Source organism: Mercenaria mercenaria, chromosome 12, assembly GCF_021730395.1.
Source record: "Mercenaria mercenaria strain notata chromosome 12, MADL_Memer_1, whole genome shotgun sequence".
NCBI lineage: Eukaryota > Metazoa > Mollusca > Bivalvia > Venerida > Veneridae > Mercenaria > Mercenaria mercenaria.
In genome coordinates this window covers 37,487,545-37,508,475 of record NC_069372.1, presented here as the reverse complement: position 1 = coordinate 37,508,475, position 20,931 = coordinate 37,487,545, and the positions used below count along the sequence as shown (strand labels likewise).

The 20,931-nt window shown below is 37.0% G+C and overlaps 1 protein-coding gene across 1 annotated transcript; it reads left to right on the top strand.

The window, feature by feature from the left end:
* The first annotated feature begins 42 nt into the window (after window positions 1-42).
* LOC123534022 (uncharacterized) lies at window positions 43-20,299 on the top strand. The gene is made up of 9 exons (XM_053519719.1): window positions 43-322; window positions 2,949-3,009; window positions 5,274-5,334; window positions 6,386-6,463; window positions 8,460-8,549; window positions 9,070-9,186; window positions 10,205-10,291; window positions 13,256-13,289; window positions 15,151-20,299. The coding sequence occupies exons 1-9, from the start codon at window positions 199-201 to the stop codon at window positions 17,625-17,627; spliced, it is 3,129 nt and encodes a 1,042-aa protein (XP_053375694.1). The 5' UTR covers window positions 43-198; the 3' UTR covers window positions 17,628-20,299.
* Window positions 20,300-20,931: the final 632 nt, after the last annotated feature.

Genomic DNA, 20,931 nt, shown 5'->3' with positions numbered 1-20,931 from the left:
GCGGCTGGTTAAGCACGACCGGAGACCAACAGATCGGATAAAAGTTTTATGCAGACAAACGTCTATAAATTTTAAGCATTATCGTCAAGTACAAACGGACAAGATGTTTACATTAATTGAACTTTAGTGTATAAATCTGATTTGTAAATATCTCGTTCCGCTGGACATTATAGTGTTTATATAAAGGATTATGAAGGAATGGCGAAAAGTTACGATCACTTGTTTAGAATTCAACTGATTGGTAACCCAGGTGTCGATAAAACGCTAATGTTGTGTGTGTTTACGGAAGGCGGATATAAACCTACGACTATTTCAACTTTCGGTATGTACAACTGTTATCATTTCGAGGTTTATTAGTTAATTAAATTCTCATTCATGTATAGATCCAACATTGGCATTTACAATATAAACATTAACTAATAAGACAACATATACCTGACCAATCTACTATGCCCCAACGATAACTTGATATTTACAAACATGACTATAAATAGATTATAATGGAACATAGGGAATTCAAGATTTTCCTAACATGTTACAATCTAAATATTTCCAGGTTTTATACCAATTACGAATTAGCTCAGTGGTAAAGCATACAGTCCAAGTTCAACAGATCTTTTGCCATGTGGGTTCGAAACTCGGCATCGACATTTAATTTTTCTTTTAATTTTTGTTTCACTTTAAATTGCATAAAAATCAAGATTCCTTCATGAGCTCCGTGACAACACAACAGAGAGGTAGCTAAAGGCGATATGGCAGATCAGAATAGTTTATTACATAACAAAGATGATATTGATTAAATGCATGCGCTTAGCCATGCAAATAATGAACATACTAGTGTGTTATATAAAGACATATATACAAATACAAGTATGACCACGAGCAGAATGTCGAGCCTAACAGCACCTTTGACCTCTAAGTGTGACCTTGACCTTGGACCTAGGGACCTGCTTCTTACGCATGACACTCCGTCTTATAATGGTGAACAGTCATGCCAAGTTACATCAAAATCCTACCATGCATGAAGGAGAAATGCTCCGGACGAACTTCAATTTGACCTTTGAGATAGGAACATGGGGTTTGTGCATGACACGCCTTCTCATTGAGTTAAACATTAATGCGAAATATAAACAAGATTGCTCCATGCATGTCAAAGTTATGGTCCGGACAAAATCGGACGGACGCACGCACGCACATACACCGAAAGTGGCGACTATATCGAGCTCACCGCAAGCGTGCTCGACAACAAACCATCAAAGAAAGAAACAAAAATACGGAAGCAAAAATGAAAACGAATAGGGAAAACAAAAAAAAGATATGAAAAAAAAAAACAACCCTTGTGAGGATTCGAACCCACAAAACGATCTGCTTGCACCCAATTATTGTCTGCATTTTAGCCAACTGAGCTATGTTGCCATATACTTAGTGGATATTTGAAATGAAAGAAATACTATATTTGCTTGTCAAGTAATGTGCAAGCATTATGAATGGTTATTTCATCTGTTATCATGATTTAGACTCGTCCTCGCGTTTCGGCGGGAATCACGTTATCATTGGGGATTAGTATAAAGATTTATAGGAGACTAGAACATACACATTTTATGACCTGGCATATGATTTTGCGAAGATTATACATGCACAAAACTGCATAAAAAAAGTCCTTTCATATCATTGTAATATTAATATCACGGACAGAATATCAAAAATATGGTATCTCCCAAAATTTAGAATAAGACTGGCTGTTGAAAACGTTACGAATGAGCTAATGATTTGCCAAATAAAACTGGCATGATTAAGGTTCCAAACACCACAGTAAGTATTAACATGCTTCAGATGTATTCAACATAAATATTCAGTAAATTGGAGACGTCTTTGAATGCACTCCTATTATCTTTACAGCTTATATCACGTGTAATTTCCAGTGAACAAAAACATGCGCACGCACGCACGCACACACACACACACACACACACACACACACACACACACAACGCATCAGAAGGAAGATATGTAGCAGTTCCTTGAAAATGGGGGGGGGGGGGGGGGGGTTTAAAGGCGATGAACTGTCCAAACGTGTGGTCTTTTTATGCAGTCTATTTCTGTCATTCAATCCATATAGAACTGCTACATATCTTCGTTTTGATGAATTTATTTGTGATAATTTTCCAGTGCCAAATTTTGACTTTTATTTCGTTACAAGCATGACAAATGGCTTTCATGTTTAGAGGTAGACAAAGTTTTGAGAATATTTCAAATAACCAGTCATATCCATGGGACATTACGGTAAAACATATATTGGACACTCAGTCAGGTAGATTGTTGGTCGTGTATCATATATTTCTGTGGTTCGGAGATAAACTGCTAAACCTTTACACTTTTCTTTCGTATACATGGTACATTACGGTATTAAAAACATCTGAATTATAACTACATAAATTCTGTCAAAAATACAGCTTGCATTTCACAAGGAAATACGGACAGGTTGAAAAAAGTCCCGTATCGTAGCTTCCAAAACCCGTATTGTACCTTCCGTATTGTATGTTGCCGTACTACTTTCATTAATATACATGAGCTGACACAGTTATGTAAATAGCGCACACAAAAACATCACTCATTTCATATCAACATCAACAAACATTTAGTTTCCGTTCGATTATTAATAAACAAACAAAAAGATGGAGGTATATAATAAAAGGGTCATTACAACAGTAGCTAGTTCTGGGATTTTGTATTCGGCTCTTGTCCGTATACGCGCCTCGTTAGATCAGATCTGGCAAAATCCACTCGAGTTGAATACAGCATCCCAGATCGAGCTACTGTTATAATAACCCTATTATACTGGACAGGTTTGAAGGTATAATGCTGAATTTTCATCCATTACGTTACAAATTGTATATATCATTTATCGTGGTGATACATGTATTAACTTTATCGATTCCCAATTACAGGATTTGACTTCACATGTAAAAATATTGAACTGGGTGGAAAGAGAATCAAACTTGAAATATGGTAATGAATTTCATTTAAACATTTTACATTTCAAATTATATGAGATTAAAGTTTAAAAGATTTTTCAACATGTTGACATAAACGATAAAACCATGGTGTAATGTCATTGAGAGTTTCTGCGTACATGTATATGCCATACGATAAACATAATTGATTATTTCTATCTCAGCCTCCAGTTCTTACAAAATGCCTGACCAGTGCTGAAATAAGTTTCCGGGAGGCACCGGTACTAGTTTTTATCCACCATTAAAAGGAAGAAAGTCGCCTAAAATTGGGACGGTGTAACTTAAACACCAAGACAGACATACTCTTCATAAAAATCATGTTTTGTTTTTAGAATTAAAAATCCGAATCAGAGCATATCTTTGCGCTATGGAAAGCTCCTTTGAATGTACTCAAATATCTTTGCGCTATATAAATCTGGTATAATGAATATGTTTGGGTCAAAATGATTCATATAAAATACATATTTGTATATTGAACCAGTGTTGGCGTATATTAAGAAGTACCTGTTTAAATATTACGTTGCACCTACGTTCGAAATACTACTTTGCACCAACGTCCGGAATACTACGTTGCACCAACGTCCGAAATTATACGTTGGATCAACGTCCGAAATTATACATTGGACCAACGTCAGATATATGACGTTTAACCAACGTAAAAAAACGGCGTTTCATTATACCACCATGTACTAATTTCTGAGCGCTATACCGGATTCCGGTCCGAACGTTCGTCCGTCCATCCGTCCATGTGTAGACGGAATCTGTCCGGCCTATTTCTCAGCAAGCATGTGCGAAGCGGGTTTCATTTGGATGATTTTTTTTTCACTTAGTTATGGCCCTTAATTAGTTTTTTCTGTATATGTATATGAAAAAATTGACTTCCATCAAACATTGTAATTATCATTATTAGTATTATAATTATTATTATTATTATACCAGATTTATATAGCGCCCTTTTCATGATAAACACGTTCGAAGGCGTTACAAATAGCAAACGCAGCCATACAAGGCGCGAAATTCATCTTCTACTGGTACAAACATTGAGCGATGTGACCAGATAAAGCCCACCGAACAGATAGAGAGAAATCTGTTTTAGATACAGGCCTGTCCGGCTAACTTAGGCTAGCTCTTTGCGAATAGACACTCTGGTTCTTTAACGTGCCCGGTGTATAGCAGCGATACACGCGAAGCCGTCTTTCCTGGGAAGAACCAGTACAGGCCTCTTAGTCAGGTGGGAGACACTTGAAGCTCAGAAATTTCCAGTGCCTGAACCGGGATTCGAACCCCGGACCTCTGGATTGAAAATCAAGCGTGTTACCACTAGACCAGTAGACCACAAGCCCACCTATCATCAGTATCAAGCCTAGCAGTGCATATGCGAAGCGGGTCTCATTTGGATGATTTTATTCACTTAATTATAGCCCTTTATCAAATTTTTCTTTATATGCATATGATAAAAAATTGTCCGCGCTATTTCTCGGTCCTTATATGCTAGACCTTTATCAAACCTTGCAATTATCATTGGTACCAAGTTGTGCATGTGCAAAGAACGTTCCATTTGAATATTTTTCTTTTCACATAGTTATGGTCATTTTTTTTCTTCTCAGTGATTACATGGTCCATTGACCATGACCTACTTTCTTCTTGTTTAAGATATTGCCATAAGTTTTGACCACCTTTACAGTTTTGATCACACAAAACTGACTTTCAGTGACCTTCTTTTTGTTCTACTGACTTTCAGTGACCTTGATTTTGACCTGCTTACCTACTTTCTTCTTTTTAAGGTACAGTAATGAAATTTGGAAATCTCATACAGTTTTGCACAATAGTTTCGTGCATCTTTGCACATTTCCGCCCTGTACAATATATAAATGCAATGTATTATATTTTCAATACCCCTATTCCTCTGACAATAATCTGCTGTCACGTGGTATTCATCACCATTAGTGATAGGTCTTGTTGACGTCAGAAATAGACGCCTTAAAAGCTTGCATGCTCCAATGTGCGTATTAAATATTATCCTACCGTCAGTTAATACCTGGAGATTTGCTTAGTAGAATTTGCTCAAAATAGATTCCCACAGGGTGTATGTCTTTAGACTCATGAAAAAAAAATTGTTAAAAAATAAATTCAAGATCCTCTAATATGTGTATTCAGAAAAGAATCGTCATTAAAAGAAAACATGAAAAAAAAATCTAAAAAAAAAATAAGAATCCGCCGAAGTATTTAAGACGTAAAGGATTTTTTTTTTGCTTACAGGGACACTACACTTTGGGAAAGGGGCAGGACAATTACTAGAGCTATTTTCAGACACACAGCGGTAAAACTATTTCAATTTATTCGAATGCTACCGGCATTTTTTAATTCGAAGAAAATGTTTTTTCTTGTGTGTTTCATTTACAAATGACAAAAAAACTGCATACATTTTAATAAATAAAATCTGTAAAACGATCCTTTGGAAGCAAAGAATGCAACCAAGGAGGATAATAGCAGACTCGGTTTGATTGAATCTGTTCATTAGAGGTAATGAAATGTGCAACACCTCTCACGCCACTTAGCATCGGCTGTGTACTCTTATTACACCTTTGTTTTAATCAGTTTTGGTACTGTAAAATGCTATTCAGTTTGTAAGCTGATATATTAATTGTTAATGTAAGTTTTCGCAAAAGTGAATTGGCACGATTGATTCTCTTAATTTTACTGATTTATATTAATGTTATTTCATTTGTTAATTGTTAACCAAAACTGTTTTATTAATCTGGAAATGTCCATAGACTGTGCTTTCCGTATAAATATAGGGAGGGTAATATATCCTTTTGTTATTGTCCATCTTCGAAAAGTTTAATGACGACGTTTCAATGAAAAATTTGATTACAATATTACAGGTTGAGAAAAATGTGCAGTCAGTCCGGGGCTCGAACCCTGGATCCCTCGCTTACAGGGCGAGTGCTCTACCGATTGAGCTAACCGGATGTCTGATACATCTTCTCCAGTCGGTACCGTGATAGACACCACGCAAATTTGAAACTCGTCCTCGAGTTCCGGAGGTAATAATATTGCAAACGTCGTAAAACAGATCAACCAAGCATGTCATAGCTCCACGCTGGGCGCCAAATGACTCGAACTCGGGACTCGAACTCGGGCTTCGGAATACCGTCTCGATGCAATTTCGACTGTATTACACGGCCTGCTACACATTTTCAACCCGTTTTGATAATCAAGTCCTATATCATGACATACTCTCCCGCAACTCGATTTTCTAACTGGATAGAGAACAAGATGTAAATGATCTAGGAGTATATTAGTCATGGTCCCGTGTTGGGCGCTATCGTAACAGACTTAAAATACTTCTGCCCTATTTTACTTTTTAGGGTATAATGTTCGTGTATGACATTACAAATCAAAAATCGTTTCGAGATACAGAATACTGGCTGAAGTTTGTGAAGGAGGTAAGTTTAATACATGTATTTTAGTTTCAGTAACTTTGCTCATTCTTTCTCACAATTAGCTTATACACTAAACATCATCCAGTGACGTCATCAACATACAAATCCTTTTTTATCCCTAAGACAAGTTTAACGCATATCGTCATTCAGTAACGCCATTCGTATCTTCTTGTCTTTCATATATTTAATCTTATTGCATTTATTCACGTAATAAAACGTTAAACCTTGCACTATTTGGCTATATTGCAAACCGTTTCGTCAGTGACAAGTTTCCTTGTAAATAACTAGGACAAAAATCCAATAGGAAAAACAACATTCAAAGAATGCGGCCGTCCATCCTGCACCATAAACACTTTACACTGGATAACCCTTTTAGATTTCATTGTGGTTGAAGTCATAACATTTTAAGCTTACCTGTACTTTTTTTAGCTTACCTGAATAGAAAGTTCAGGGTGATCGAGCTATAAGTTGAGATGGGTGGTGCATAGTGTGACGTCCGGCGTCCGTAATTTTAAATAAACATCTTGATAGAATTACACAAAACTTGGTCCGTGAACTTCTTCTTATTATCCTGTTTTTGGATCTTAATAAAAGTTGATTTGTGGCATCATTATAATGTCCTCTTCTTCGTTTCTTCGCAAGGCGATATTAGGGGCCGCTAGGGCAGAAAAGGTAAAAACTTTAATTGAATTCTTCACATAAACCGCATGATTGATTTTCATCAAATTTAGTGTGTAGCATCAGAATAAGGTCCTCTCCCAATTTTATACAAATGGTGTATCCTTATCAATCTAAGTCGAAGTAGTATTATGATGATATGGTCCTCTTCTTTATCATATAGTGACACTTTGCCATTTTAGGGACCGACTAAGCTAGAAAAAATAAACAATTTCTAAATTCAGATGCTACACAATCTCACTCGTCACTTCATGTCTTGATTATTGCAATGCGCCCTTGTATGGTGTTCCGAAGGTCTTGCTGAACAGACTTCAAAGTCTTCAGAACACTGCAGCTCGAATTATAACGAGAATATCGCGTTATGATCACATTACGCCGGTATTAAAAGAACTGCATTGGATACCAGTTACTCATAGAGTGGACTTTAAGATTCTAGTTCACACATACAAAGCATTGCATGACCAATCACCGATCTATGTTAAAGACTTGCTGGAACTCTATCAGCCAGCAAGAAATTTGCGATCCAAGAACAACTCAAAACAACTAGTTATTCCAAAAAGCAGAACTGTGAGGTACGGTGATCGTAGTTTTTCATCAGCTGCACCGAAGTTATGGAATGCTCTTTCGGCTACCATTAGTGACGCTGAAAGCTTGGATGCTTTCAAACGATCATTGAAAACACACCTTTTCTTCAAGGTCTATTGAAACTCACTTTGCACTGGAAAACAAGTTTTGCAATGGAAATTATTTCCTAATGTTAATTGTTCTTTAAAATATCTAGTAGAATTAAAATATAGAGTAAAACCTTATTCAGGCTAAATACCTTTTATTGTTGATATATTTTTTTTGTGTTGTATTGTATGTCCATATCATTCTGTGATATGTAGTTTGTACAGCGCTTTTGAACGTTTATTTTACAGATGAAAAGAGCGCTATAAAAATCTGGTAAATAATAATAATATAATAATTTCATTTCATGAACCGCCCGCTGGATCTTCAATAAACTTGTTTTAGCGCCGTTTTAGTGTCCTCTACCAATTATTGTTTTAGGTTAGAGTGCTTGCCCTCTTTGTGGGACCGCTAGAGCGAAAAATAGAAATACCGTTGAATGACTTCTTCTCTTGAACCGCTTGATTGATCACCAAACTTTGTCTGTAGCAACATTATAAGTTTCTCTCCCAGTTTTGTTCAAATTGGGACGCTTGGCTTCTTTAAGGGGTCGCTACAGCTTAAGTAATTTCCTTAACATATGTTTTCTAGAATACTTTTTCATTAACTACAAACTTAACTTTTTGGTACACATTTTGATACACGTTTTCAGCATGCGGGGCAACATATACAAAAAATCCTTATAGGCAACAAGTTGGATTTGAACTCTAAGAGGCAGGTCAGGGAAGAGGAAGGAAAACAGGTATGCTAAACCTTGCAGCCTAGAGAAACGATATTGTGTCTTTGAGATATTGAGATATACGTTACACTTTTGTTTACGAACGCGTCTGAATAGGAATGTACAGGTTTCGAAAATTGCGAAAGGGTAGCGAGACGGGTTAAACAGAACAATATTGCGAGAAGCATATCCCTTTAATTTAATACTAACTGATAAATGTTAACCTTTACCATGCTAAATTCCTAAAACGGACTGGTCCATCTTTCAATTTGGGAAGTACCATTTATTATTTGAAGGGGCATCCACTTAAAATTTACTGACTGAATAGCGACCAGTGCAGACCATGATCAGCCTAAAAAAAAACACTTTAAAAATGGGATAAATGATAAGCTGAAGGGAGTGCTAGAGATGTACAATTTCAAGCGGTAATACAAAACTTCAAATATTTCAATGTGAACATGTATGTGTTTCAATGCGCTTATAAATGTCAGGTAAAGTCTGTTATTCCACTGTCCGTATTCAGATGTCCTATTTGTTATTTCAGCTTGCGTCGGCAAACGGAATTAAGTTCATGGAAGTAAGTTCGAAGGAAAGGATCAATATAGACAAAGCATTTTTAACTCTGACAGAAGATATCTTAAATGTCGCCGAAAAGCAGTCAGTAAGTTACACATATACTATTTACAATTTTACGAATAAACTAGGATCTGTTATTCATTGTTACTTTGCATATGAAAAGGTTGTACTAACTTGTAAAGAAACAGGTAATAAATTTAGAAAACACTATGCTTATCATTACCATGATTACAAAGAAAATTAATACTGAGTTTTCAATCTCGCTATTTCTGCCACGAGAAAGCTAGTTAGCTATCACGATACTTGAAATATAATTAACTTGATAGAGCGAAGTTTTCTGAAGAGATTTTTTAAATAGTCGAAACTTTCTGGAAATATTATTGCGATAATTTACATGATCATTTCGATACGTTTTCCGTAAGTGCCCACAGTTGCCATTTGCTACTCGATACATTCAGAATCTATTTGTAGAATTTAACGTCGCACCGACACATGATAAGTCAACTGGCGACTTTCCAGCTTTAATGGTGGTGAAAGACCCCACATGCCCCTCCGTGCATTATTTCATCACTAGCGGGCACCTGGGTAGAACCACCACCCTTCCGTAAGCCAGATGGATGGCTTCCTCACATGAAAACTTCAACGCCCCGAGTGAGGCTCGAACCCACATCGATGAGGGACAAGTGATTTGAAGTCAGCGACCTTAACCACTCGGCCACGGAGACTCCCAGAATCTATTTGGATCTTTTGAACTTTTCTAAAAAGTTTATCTCAATAGCTTAAAGTTACATGGACATGAAAAGCATATCTTATTATAAGATAATATTTAGAAAAAAATGTACAAGGAAAGGTTAGAAAATTATCGGGACAGCTACGTATACCAAGTATCTACTGGCCGATTCAAGCATTAACATTAAATTTTGTGCGAAAAAAAACATTTTCTGAAAACGAATAAAATATCTAGAAAATATTATTTGTTGCTGAAATGTTTTCAGAAAAATGCACACATTTCTGGAACTTTACATTATTATCGTAATAGCTACCTAACTACGTATCTCGAGGCAGAAATATGCAACCATAGTCAGCGTTGTTTTCCTTTTCAGAATGAAAAACGTCTGGCTGAAAGTAAAGCTCAAAAAGATTCCGAGAGTGCAAAAGAAAAGAGTATTTTGAGAAAGATTTTTCAGCCAGTAAGTTTTCCATGCTTTTGTCATGAATATATATTTATCCCCCAAGTACGAAAGCCCGGTGGTGACTTCATATTTCAGTATTCCGATTTCCTATTTCTCATTTCTCAGTTTAAACAATAAAACATATAGAAACTGTGAAATGAGGTGTGAAATGTGAAATTTCATTCTTCTCAACTTTGGTATCGAAATCGTGAAATAAAAAATGTGAAATTCATTTTTCTCAATTCTCACTTCTCACTTTTTAGCTTTGATATCGAAATTGTGAAATTAGAAATGAGAAGTGTAAAATGTGAAATTCACATTTCTTATTTTACGATTTCGATAACAAAATCAAGAAGTTTGAAGTGAGAAATATGGGCCACTTTTGGGAAGCAGAACTGGCGCTGTAGGATAAACCAAATGCCCCTTTAAGGCGCGCGATGATGACGCTAATCAGATACCATAAAAGGTGTTGGTTGATATAGACAGCAGGACGGTGGCCATGGAAGTCGGAATCTGCTAAGGAGTGTGTAACAACTCACCTGCTGAATCAACTAGCCCTGAATATGGATGGCGCTGAAGCGCCGAGCTTATACCGGGTCATTGTCGCAATACGAGCCCCCAGGGAGCCATGCGGCGACGAGTAGGAGGGCCGTAGTGATGTTCGTAGAAGCCCGGCGAGTGATCGCGGGTGGAGCCGCCACGAGTGCAGATCTTGGTGGTAGTAGCAAATATTCAAAAGAAAACTTCGAAGACTGAAGAGTAGTAGGGTTCCTTGTAAACAGCAGTTGAATATGGGTAAGTCGGCCCCAAGGCATAGGGGAACTCCGTTCAGAGCAGCGGGGATGTGCGCTTGCATAAAATGACTATCTTTTGGTAAAAGCACGCCCCGTTTCCAGTCGAAAGGGAATCGGGTTAAATATTCCCGAACCTGAGCACGGGAGCGTCTCGCAAGGGGATTGTGCGGCAACGCAAGCGACCTTGGAGACGTCGGCCAAGGGCCCGGGAGAAGTTCTCTTTTCTTTGTAAGGGACGGACTAATTGGAATCGGCGTGCCTGGAGATAGGGACTTTGTGCCAGCGCGGCTCTTGCGCTGTTCGGTGCGCCGTGGTCGGCCTGCGAAAATCCAAGCGAGTCGGTGTGATCTCGTACCGGACCGTATTAATATCCGCAACAGGAGTCCAAGGCGAACAGCCTCTAGTCAATAGAACAATGTAGGTAAGGGAAGTCGGCAAGTCAGGTCCGTAACTTCGGGAAAAGGATTGGCTCTAAGGGCTGGGCCGGTCGGGCTGGAGTAGGGCTGGTACGGGCACGGATGGGCGAGACTGCCATTTCGGCGGCGGTCGAGCCCGAAACGTTCGCCCAAGTCTCCCCATGGACTGCCTCAGCTTGCTAGCGGTGGGCTTCGCGGTCCGCCGTTCGGCTTCGTCCGGCGACTAACAGCCAACTTAGAACTGGTACGGACTAGGGGAATCCGACTGTCTAATTAAAACAAGCATTGCGATAGCCGTCACCTAGTGTTTAAAGAAATGTAATGTCTGACCAGTGTTCTGAATGTCAAAGTGAAGAAATTCAACCAAGCGCGGGTAAACGGCGGGAGTAACTTAAGGTAACTAAAATCCCTTGTCATCTAACTTCTCAATTAACACAATAAAACATATAGAAACTATGAAATGAGAAGTGTGGAATGTAAAATTCACATTTCTCACTTAACATTTATCAACTTTGGTATCGAAATTGTGAAATGGGAAATCGGAAATTCACAATACTCATTTCTCACTTCGCACTTCTTAATTTTGTTATCGAAATTGTGAAATGAGAAATGTGAATTTCGCATTTCACACTTCTCATTTTTCATTTCACGATTTCGATACCAAAGTTGAGAGTGAGTGAGTGAGTGAGTTGGGTTTTACGGCGAATAGACACAAAATGGTCATATTGAGAAATATGAATTTCACATTTCTCATTTCACGATTTCGATACCAAAGTTGAGAAGTATGGAGTGAGAAATGTGAATTTCACATTTCACACTTCTCATTTCATAGTTTCTATATGTTTAATTATGTAAATTGAGAAATGAGAAATAGGCAATGAAATGGGAATACTGAAATATGAAGTCACCACCGGTCTTTCGTACTCAAGATATAAGCATGTCATTCAGACAATTTAAAGGGTGGATCTGTTTGAATTTCATGCGATTTCATTCTGTCATTCTGATAGTATATGCTTAGATGCTCGGAATAATTACGACACTTGTAAAGCAGTACTGCATGACTGTTACACCGAATCGTCATGTACGGGTAAGCTTTAACTAAACGTAGAATTGGTATATTGAAGAAACAAATCATGCCAGGAATAAAAGACAACATTTGTTTCAACAGATGAAACTGGAAACATACTTTCACTGTGATTGTTTTTATACAGTCGCCCAGGACTACGTAGCATGAATTATTCTATCTAATCAGTTGGCCAGTTGTTGAATGGAAAAAGACGAGATGAACGGTCTGTAACCAAAATGATCGAATAACATACAGTATTAGGGCATACTTCTTCAAAAGAAATGAGCAGGTTTCTAATGTTGTTTCAGTGTAAAACATTTAAATGTATCCTCACGTCTGGCAGGTCACTTTAAAAGTATATCGACGGATTTCATAAGGCTGACAATAAAGAGTTTACACTACATGTTTTTGTATCAGATATAATGTATGAAATAAGTGCAGTTTTCCACTACTTGATTAATTTCTCGAGAAGTTACTACCGTAGGTAATTAATATATTTACACTCTCTATTCACAGGTCAGTGAAATGTTTTTTTGTTGTTTTTTACATATGAAACATTAAGCTGTTTGACCACAGAAGACAAAATAATAATTCATATTTATTTACATTGAGCCCAATAATATTTTTCAAATTCAATTGTTACAGCAGTTTAAATGAAAACTAGACATACTAGAAATTTTCCAAAACTGAGATGATTTCATTTCAGTTCTTAGGGGGAAAGACACAAGCAGCCACATCGGGTAAGTCTGTTTGAATGTAGTAAGTTAGATGAAAACGGTGTGCCATAAAAAATTTGTTAATCGCATAAAATTTTGTTTTAAAATGTATCAGTACCCATCTGAATTAAAACTAACCAATAGGTTAGAGTAGACTTTCCTGAAGCACAGAGCATACATACTAGACACAGTCATGCATCGAAAACAAGCCCGCAACAAATAAACTGTAGTGGAAAGATATAGCAGACGAGTTGCTTTAAAAATTCAACAAGTATATTTTAATGATTATGCAAGATGCAAAATTAGATAAGGCGTAGAGAAAGCGGTAGGGGTGTTTGGGGGAAGTTGAAAATCAAAGATGAATATTCAAGAGGGTAAGCCACGATCCAAAAACGCAGTCTCCTTAGACCACAAACACGGACACGCACGAGACAAACACCGCGCACGAGACAAACACAAACACACACATACACGCACGCATGCAAAGCAAAACAAACATTTAGGAAAAGATCATACACTTGGGCAACACCCAGGAAATTTGTTGTTTGTCAAAAGGAGAGATGGAGGTAAAAGCAAGGGGATAGGGTCGGGATAGGGGATAAAAAAAGAAACAGCACGAACAGACAACATCATGAATATACAGAACATAAAATACGAAACGGACAAAAACAAGTTAAGATAGGGGAAACGCATTGCAACAGCCAGTAACCGATATAAAGGAAACTGGTGGTTCTAATACGTTTAGGGCATAACAACCTCGTGCTTACAATTGTCACCCAGCAAGAAAAGTCAGTGTAAATAAAATGACTTCCTGAGAAGGACATTTCTGTCCAAATAACAGATTATATATAGTAAATCAATCTGAGATATAAGTACAACCTACTCAACGTACAAACCACCTTATCTAAAGTCAGAACACTAAGAGCACGACTTAGCAAGTAACAAGCTCCCTCCGCCCGCTTTTATAGAATTTAGGATAAAAGCATCACCGAGTATTACACATAATATTAGACATGGCACCATCAAAGCGTAGCGATTAACTGAGTAGGACTAGTCACTAAAGATGCACTGTGCTTTACGATGTTTGTACTGTAATCATTTTTTGATCAATATACTAATACAGTTCACATATATGTGAATACAAGTTTAGCATTATGTTTAATTTTCCTTAGTTTTCTTAGTTTATAGACTACTTCCCCATAGTGCACTTACTTATGAATGGTTATTTCTTTATGCTTTATTTTGTTATAGGCAGTAATCTATTAAAAATTTAATACTTATATTTCGATCTTCTCAGATCGTTCAGCACGACTTTTATGTCGTGTTACTGGTACTGTTTAGTTTCTCAGCATAAACATTTCGGCCTAGGTGGTTCCAATACTCCCGTTTTCATAGCTTTGGATATTGTTTTATCACCCCTTGGATATGGTGCCTGCTTTTTAATTTTGTCTTTTGGCAGTTCCTGTGATATGCAGGCTCCATAACCTCAGATCCCCTTTCTAAATTCCACTTTGTTTAGTTCTGCTCATTGTTTTCTCGTTTAAGGCAAACCCATTATTTTAACTGGGGACCATACGCCGTTTTTCATGGAATTACACTAGTGTAGCATTGAAGGTTCCATGTGCACCGCCGTATGAACACATCTGCGGATGTCTCTGAATTTTGTTGTACTTTAAGCATGTGTAAATGTTGAGTTCTGCTCAACCCGGGGCTAGAGGGCGTGGACGGTAGCACACTACCGTCCATGAACAGGCTCAATCAAACCGAGCCTGCAACATTTTCGTTTTTGTTGTGTTGAGCGACCTGTGGAGTTTCCACTTTTTCTATTTTATCTACAATCTAAATATTATTATACACATATTGATTTTATGGTATGTTTAAACAGTTCCAGATGAGATCAAGCAAGATCCATATGCACTCGATCTATACGAAAAAGCTTTGAAAGACGGCACGGAGACGGACAGGTCCGTTCGTATTAACATCGTTGGAAACTACAGACAAGGTAAAACATCGCTAATGAGAAGGCTTTTAGGAAAGAAAGTCAAAGATGTTTCAAGTACGGATGGTATAGATGTCATCCATTACAAATGCTTTCGTACAATAGATGGGAAATTTTCTTTTAGAAGAGCTGAAGAGAACGATAAATCTGACATCGTAGAGCGGCTGGTTTCTGTTGCTTTGTCATCAAACAGTGAACAACTAAAAGATGAACCAAGTATTACACAATCAGTCATTTATCAGAGGGACCCTAAATTAGAAACGGTAACAGCTACGACAAATACCATGAAATCGGACTATTCGGAAATGGCGGGGGAAAATAAGGATGAAAAAGTATCGCCGGTGCCAGACCGTCAAATGAAAGGAATGAGAAGTTCACCTTATATCGATATAGCGTCCTCAAGTGATTTTGAAGACAATGAAAATATTGTAAAAAAGAGCAAAAAGACAATTTTGTCTGTTAAAGAGAAGGAAACATTTTCAAGAGAATTAAATAGAAGAAAATTGCAGTCGTCAACAAAGGCAACCCAAACATTGTTTGACATATGGGATTTCGGCGGACAACATATATTCTATGCCACACATACGCTATTTCACAGTAAAAATGCGATTTACTTGTTGGTATTTGATCTCTCTTTGGACTTACAGAGCGTGATTGTTGATGAAGATTTTCCAGAAGAATCTGATGACAAAGATTTGGAGTATTTTCTTCACTTTTGGATGAATTCAATTCATTCATTTGTTGGCTCCGAGGATGGTTTCAAGCCTACAGTTATTCTCGTAGGTACACATAAAGACAAAGTAAAGGGAAACGTGAAAGTCAAACGTCAATACATTGAACAATATTTCAATCAAATAAGAACAAGTTTTGATGGAACTAAGTTGTTAAATCATATACATTCCGAGGACTTTGCGGTTGACAATTCCATTGGGAACGATGAAACTATTTCTGCGCTACGCGAAACAATCGTAAGACTTGGAAATGCTCAGTCAAAGGCAATAGAAATTCCAGCAAAATGGATTCAGCTTGAGCAAGCACTGGCGGATAGGAAACATATCAAAATAATACCGTTTGAGCTTGTGCTAGCCATTGACGAGCAAAATGAAGTTCCTATCGGTGACCCTGAGCAGATCAAACTATTTCTACGATATCATCATGGCAAAGGAACTTTTATATATTTTGATGAGGAACCGCTATCAGAGCACGTTGTTCTTGATCCCCAATATTTAATCGACGCCTTCAAATGCATCATCACAAGTGAACGTTTCTGTTCAAATGACCCCGAAATAAGGCCTCTTTGGAAAATGCTACAGACAGACGGAAGACTAGAAGTAGCTTTGATTGACAAACAGTGGGGTAAGGATGGTAACAAAATGTTCATGGAATACAAAGAGATATTGATCTTATTTCTCACTAAACACCACATTATTTCAGAGGCAACAAGATTTGATGAAACTATACAACAATCGACAGGGCTTGGTTGGTATGTTGTTCCAAGCTTATTAAAATCCCACTTACCACCGGTGGAAATTCAACAATTCCGTAAAGGAAGGAAACAAACCATGGTTCGTTTTGTGATGTCTTTTGAAAACTCAACCATAGTTCCAACGATATACCATCGTCTTATGGCAGCTCTTATCGGAAAATGGCCAATTGCGCAATTGGGCAGAAAACCTCTAATTTCTAAAGACAAATGTATTGTTCTATTGAATATGGATCACGCTGGAGTAGCGGAATTGGGGTTTGATACTATTGAACTAACAGTTGTAAGCCTGTGCCATTCTTCAGCTGTTCATCCTGAACAAGCAGATATTTTAAGACGGTTTGCAGAAGCGCTTGTTGTACATGAGTTTTCAAAGCTGGAAAGAAAGCATGATAGTCACTCAAAACCTTACAAAACGACGTACAGATGTAACCATGAGATGCACAATGGGAGCGGAAGCATAAAAGTCTTAGAAATCGACACTCCGGTCAACAAAAACCTCATTCCGTGCCCAGACTTGATCGCACATGATGTAGATGTTATAAAAGCAAGGGATGAGTGGTTTCAAGATAAATTGGAGAAAATATCCGTTTCAAAAACAGTACTAAGCGACAAGGTTTTGAGTAAAATTTCAAGATGCATAGGAAATAACTGGGAAATGCTTGGATTAGAGCTTGGTTTGACACAAGTAGATATAGAACAAATATCTGAGGACAATCCGCATAAAACTGCAATGAAGATATACTACATGTTAAAATGCTGGTGTCGTCAAAATGCAGAATTAGCAGATATGAATGTCTTGGTACAGAAAATGCAAGAATGCCCAAATGTGAGTATCCAATGGGATGCAATAAGAAACATTGTGGATGAAATGAAGTAGAATGTTCCACATACAGATTTCAGATACGGACTTAGTAAGAACGATGTCTTGACCTTATGAAATTACTTGTTAAAGGCTTATTAACACAAGGTCAGTTTAATGGTAAAGTAAATGAACTGTAATTAGAACGAAAATGGGCAATACTAATATATACGAAGAAAATGGAAGACGTTACCGGTTGTAAAATTTGTTGTACATATTTCGTTTGCATAAGGGCCGATTAGTGTTATGTTTTGGTTAAAGCATAACGAAGGACTCTTAGCTGCATGAAGCTAAAGTATTTCTACCGTTGCGGCTAATACTGTTTCGGACACAGACATGGCAGACATTGTTAAGAATTAACATTTGTTAGACATCATAAGAGGAGTATATATCGTAACGTCGAAGTAATACTTTTCGAGAATAAATTACAAAGTAAGATGAAAATAAAGAACCATATTTCATATGTGTATTATGCTGATAAAGAAAAGAAGGCTGAAGGAGACTATATGATATGTCGCCAGTACTGTACTTAGTTTATAATAAATAATGTACAAATATACACAATAACTGACTTTATGTTGACTGAAAACTGAACGTATGTCAATGCGTTGACTGAAAACTAAAAGCATGTCGGACTTTTGTTCTTGTTTTTATATACGATGCTCACTGGTATACATTTTAGTATCATGAATGATTTTTTAACGACATTGGAGTGGAAATTGTAGTTCAACATTAGATAGAGCATCAAAGAGTCATTTGAACGTAAACGATAAGATTTGAATCCTCTTTGATTAATTTCTATTTTGGATTCACTATGATATTTGTCACTGTTAGTTACGAGTGTTACATACAAATGTGCTTTATAACACGTGTTATTTCGTCCATGAGATGCACAATGGGAGCGGAAGCATAAAAGTCTTAGAAATCGACACTCCGGTCAACAAAAGCCTCATTCCGTGCCCAGACTTGATCGCACATGATGTAGATGTTATAAAAGCAAGGGATGAGTGGTTTCGAGACCATTCGGAGAAAATATCCGTTTCAAAAGCAGTACTAAGCGACAAGGTTTTGAGTAAAATTTCAAGATGCATAGGAAATAACTGGGAAATGCTTGGATTAGAGCTTGGTTTGACACAAGTAGATATAGAACAAATATCTGAGGACAATCCGCATAAAACTGCAATGAAGATATACTACATGTTAAAATGCTGGTGTCGTCAAAATGCAGAATTAGCAGATATGAATGTCTTGGTACAGAAAATGCAAGAATGCCCAAATGTGAGTATCCAATGGGATGCAATCAGAAACATTGTGGATGAAATGAAGTAGAATGTTCCACATACAGATTTCAGATACGGACTTAGTAAGAACGATGTCTTGACCTTATGAAATTACTTGTTAAAGGCTTATTAACACAAGGTCAGTTTAATGGTAAAGTAAATGAACTGTAATTAGAACGAAAATGGGCAATACTAATATATACGAAGAAAATGGAAGACGTTACTGGTTGTAAAATTTGTTGTACATATTTCGTTTGCATAAGGGCCGATTAGTGTTATGTTTTGGTTAAAGCATAACGAAGGACTCTTAGCTGCATGAAGCTAAAGTATTTCTACCGTTGCGGCTAATACTGTTTCGGACACAGACATGGCAGACATTGTTAAGAATTAACATTTGTTAGACATCATAAGAGGAGTATATATCGTAACGTCGAAGTAATACTTTTCGAGAATAAATTACAAAGTAAGATGAAAATAAAGAACCATATTTCATATGTGTATTATGCTGATAAAGAAAAGAAGGCTGAAGGAGACTATATGATATGTCGCCAGTACTGTACTTAGTTTATAATAAATAATGTACAAATATACACAATAACTGAATTTATCTTGACTGAAAACTAAACGTATGTCAATGCGTTGACTGAAAACTAAAAGCATGTCGGACTTTTGTTCTTGTTTTTATATACGATGCTCACTGGTATACATTTTAGTATCATGAATGATTTTTTAACGACATTGGAATGGAAATTGTAGTTCCACATTAGACAGAGCATCTAAGAGTCATTTGAACGTAAACAATAAGATTTGAATCCTCTTTGATTAATTTCTATTTTGGATTCACTATGATATTTGTCACTGTTAGTTACGAGTGTTACATACAAATGTGCTTTATAACACGTGTTATTTCGACTAGTATATATCTTTTTTATTATTAAGATTTAACAACGATGGGTTTTTTTTCTGTCAAAAGAGATTGAGCTATTAGAGCGTGGTTAACCTTGGTTTGGCTAATAAATAGTTAGCGTTTTGTTTGATATCTACGTGAATGTTCTGTTTTGAATTTGTTGAAGGATAGTGACTGTAGTATTATTTTAAACATGACCTTGGTGTTATGATCAATACAACTGAGCTAATTGAGATAAAGATACTGATCGAAACAATTTGTGTTATTTCTTCGACTTCTACCGAAGGAGCTGTAACAACAAATATGTAATATTTAACTCATATTTAATATGATACTTTCCAAAGTATGTTCTTTTTAATATACTAGCATAAATTTATTGATCGTGGGATGGTGAGTTCGAACATTGCTATATGTATATTCACAGGTACGATTTGAAAGAAGACAATGCGCTTGAAAGCATTTGTTCTCCACTTCTGATTCGTGTGGAGAAAGTGGTAGTTATTGCGAAGAACATTAGACTGTCTATCAGAAAATGGTCAAACTAAAGAGTTGAAAAACCGGAAAATGAAAATCGTTATACAAACAACACTATTTTGTGCATACTGCAAACCACGAACATACAATGGCTTTTGTCAAACACTGTTCTAGGTTATATTTGGTTGACATCATCTAGTGGTCCTCTACCATGTTTATTCGAATTATTTCACTAGGGTCAAATATGGCCCCATCCTGAGGGTCATATGGTTAATATAAACTTGTATAGGGAAAACTTTGAAAATCTTCTTGTACAAACCCACATGATCTAGGGCTTTGATATTTGGTATGTAGCATAGTGTAGTAGTCCTTTACCAAATTATTCAAATTATCCCCCGGGGGTTAAAACTGGCCCCGTCCCAGGGGGCACATGGTTTAGATATACTTCCATAGGGAGACACCTTTAAAAATGCTTGTTTCAAGCCATAAGACCCAGAGCTTAGATATTTATTATGTGCCATGCTCTAGTGTTTTTCTACCAAGATTGTTCAAATCATGACCCCGGATAAAGATATGCCACGCTCATTACAGTTACTTATATAGGAAAACTCTTTAAAAATCTTCATGTCCAGAACCATAAGGCCCAGAACTAAGATACTTG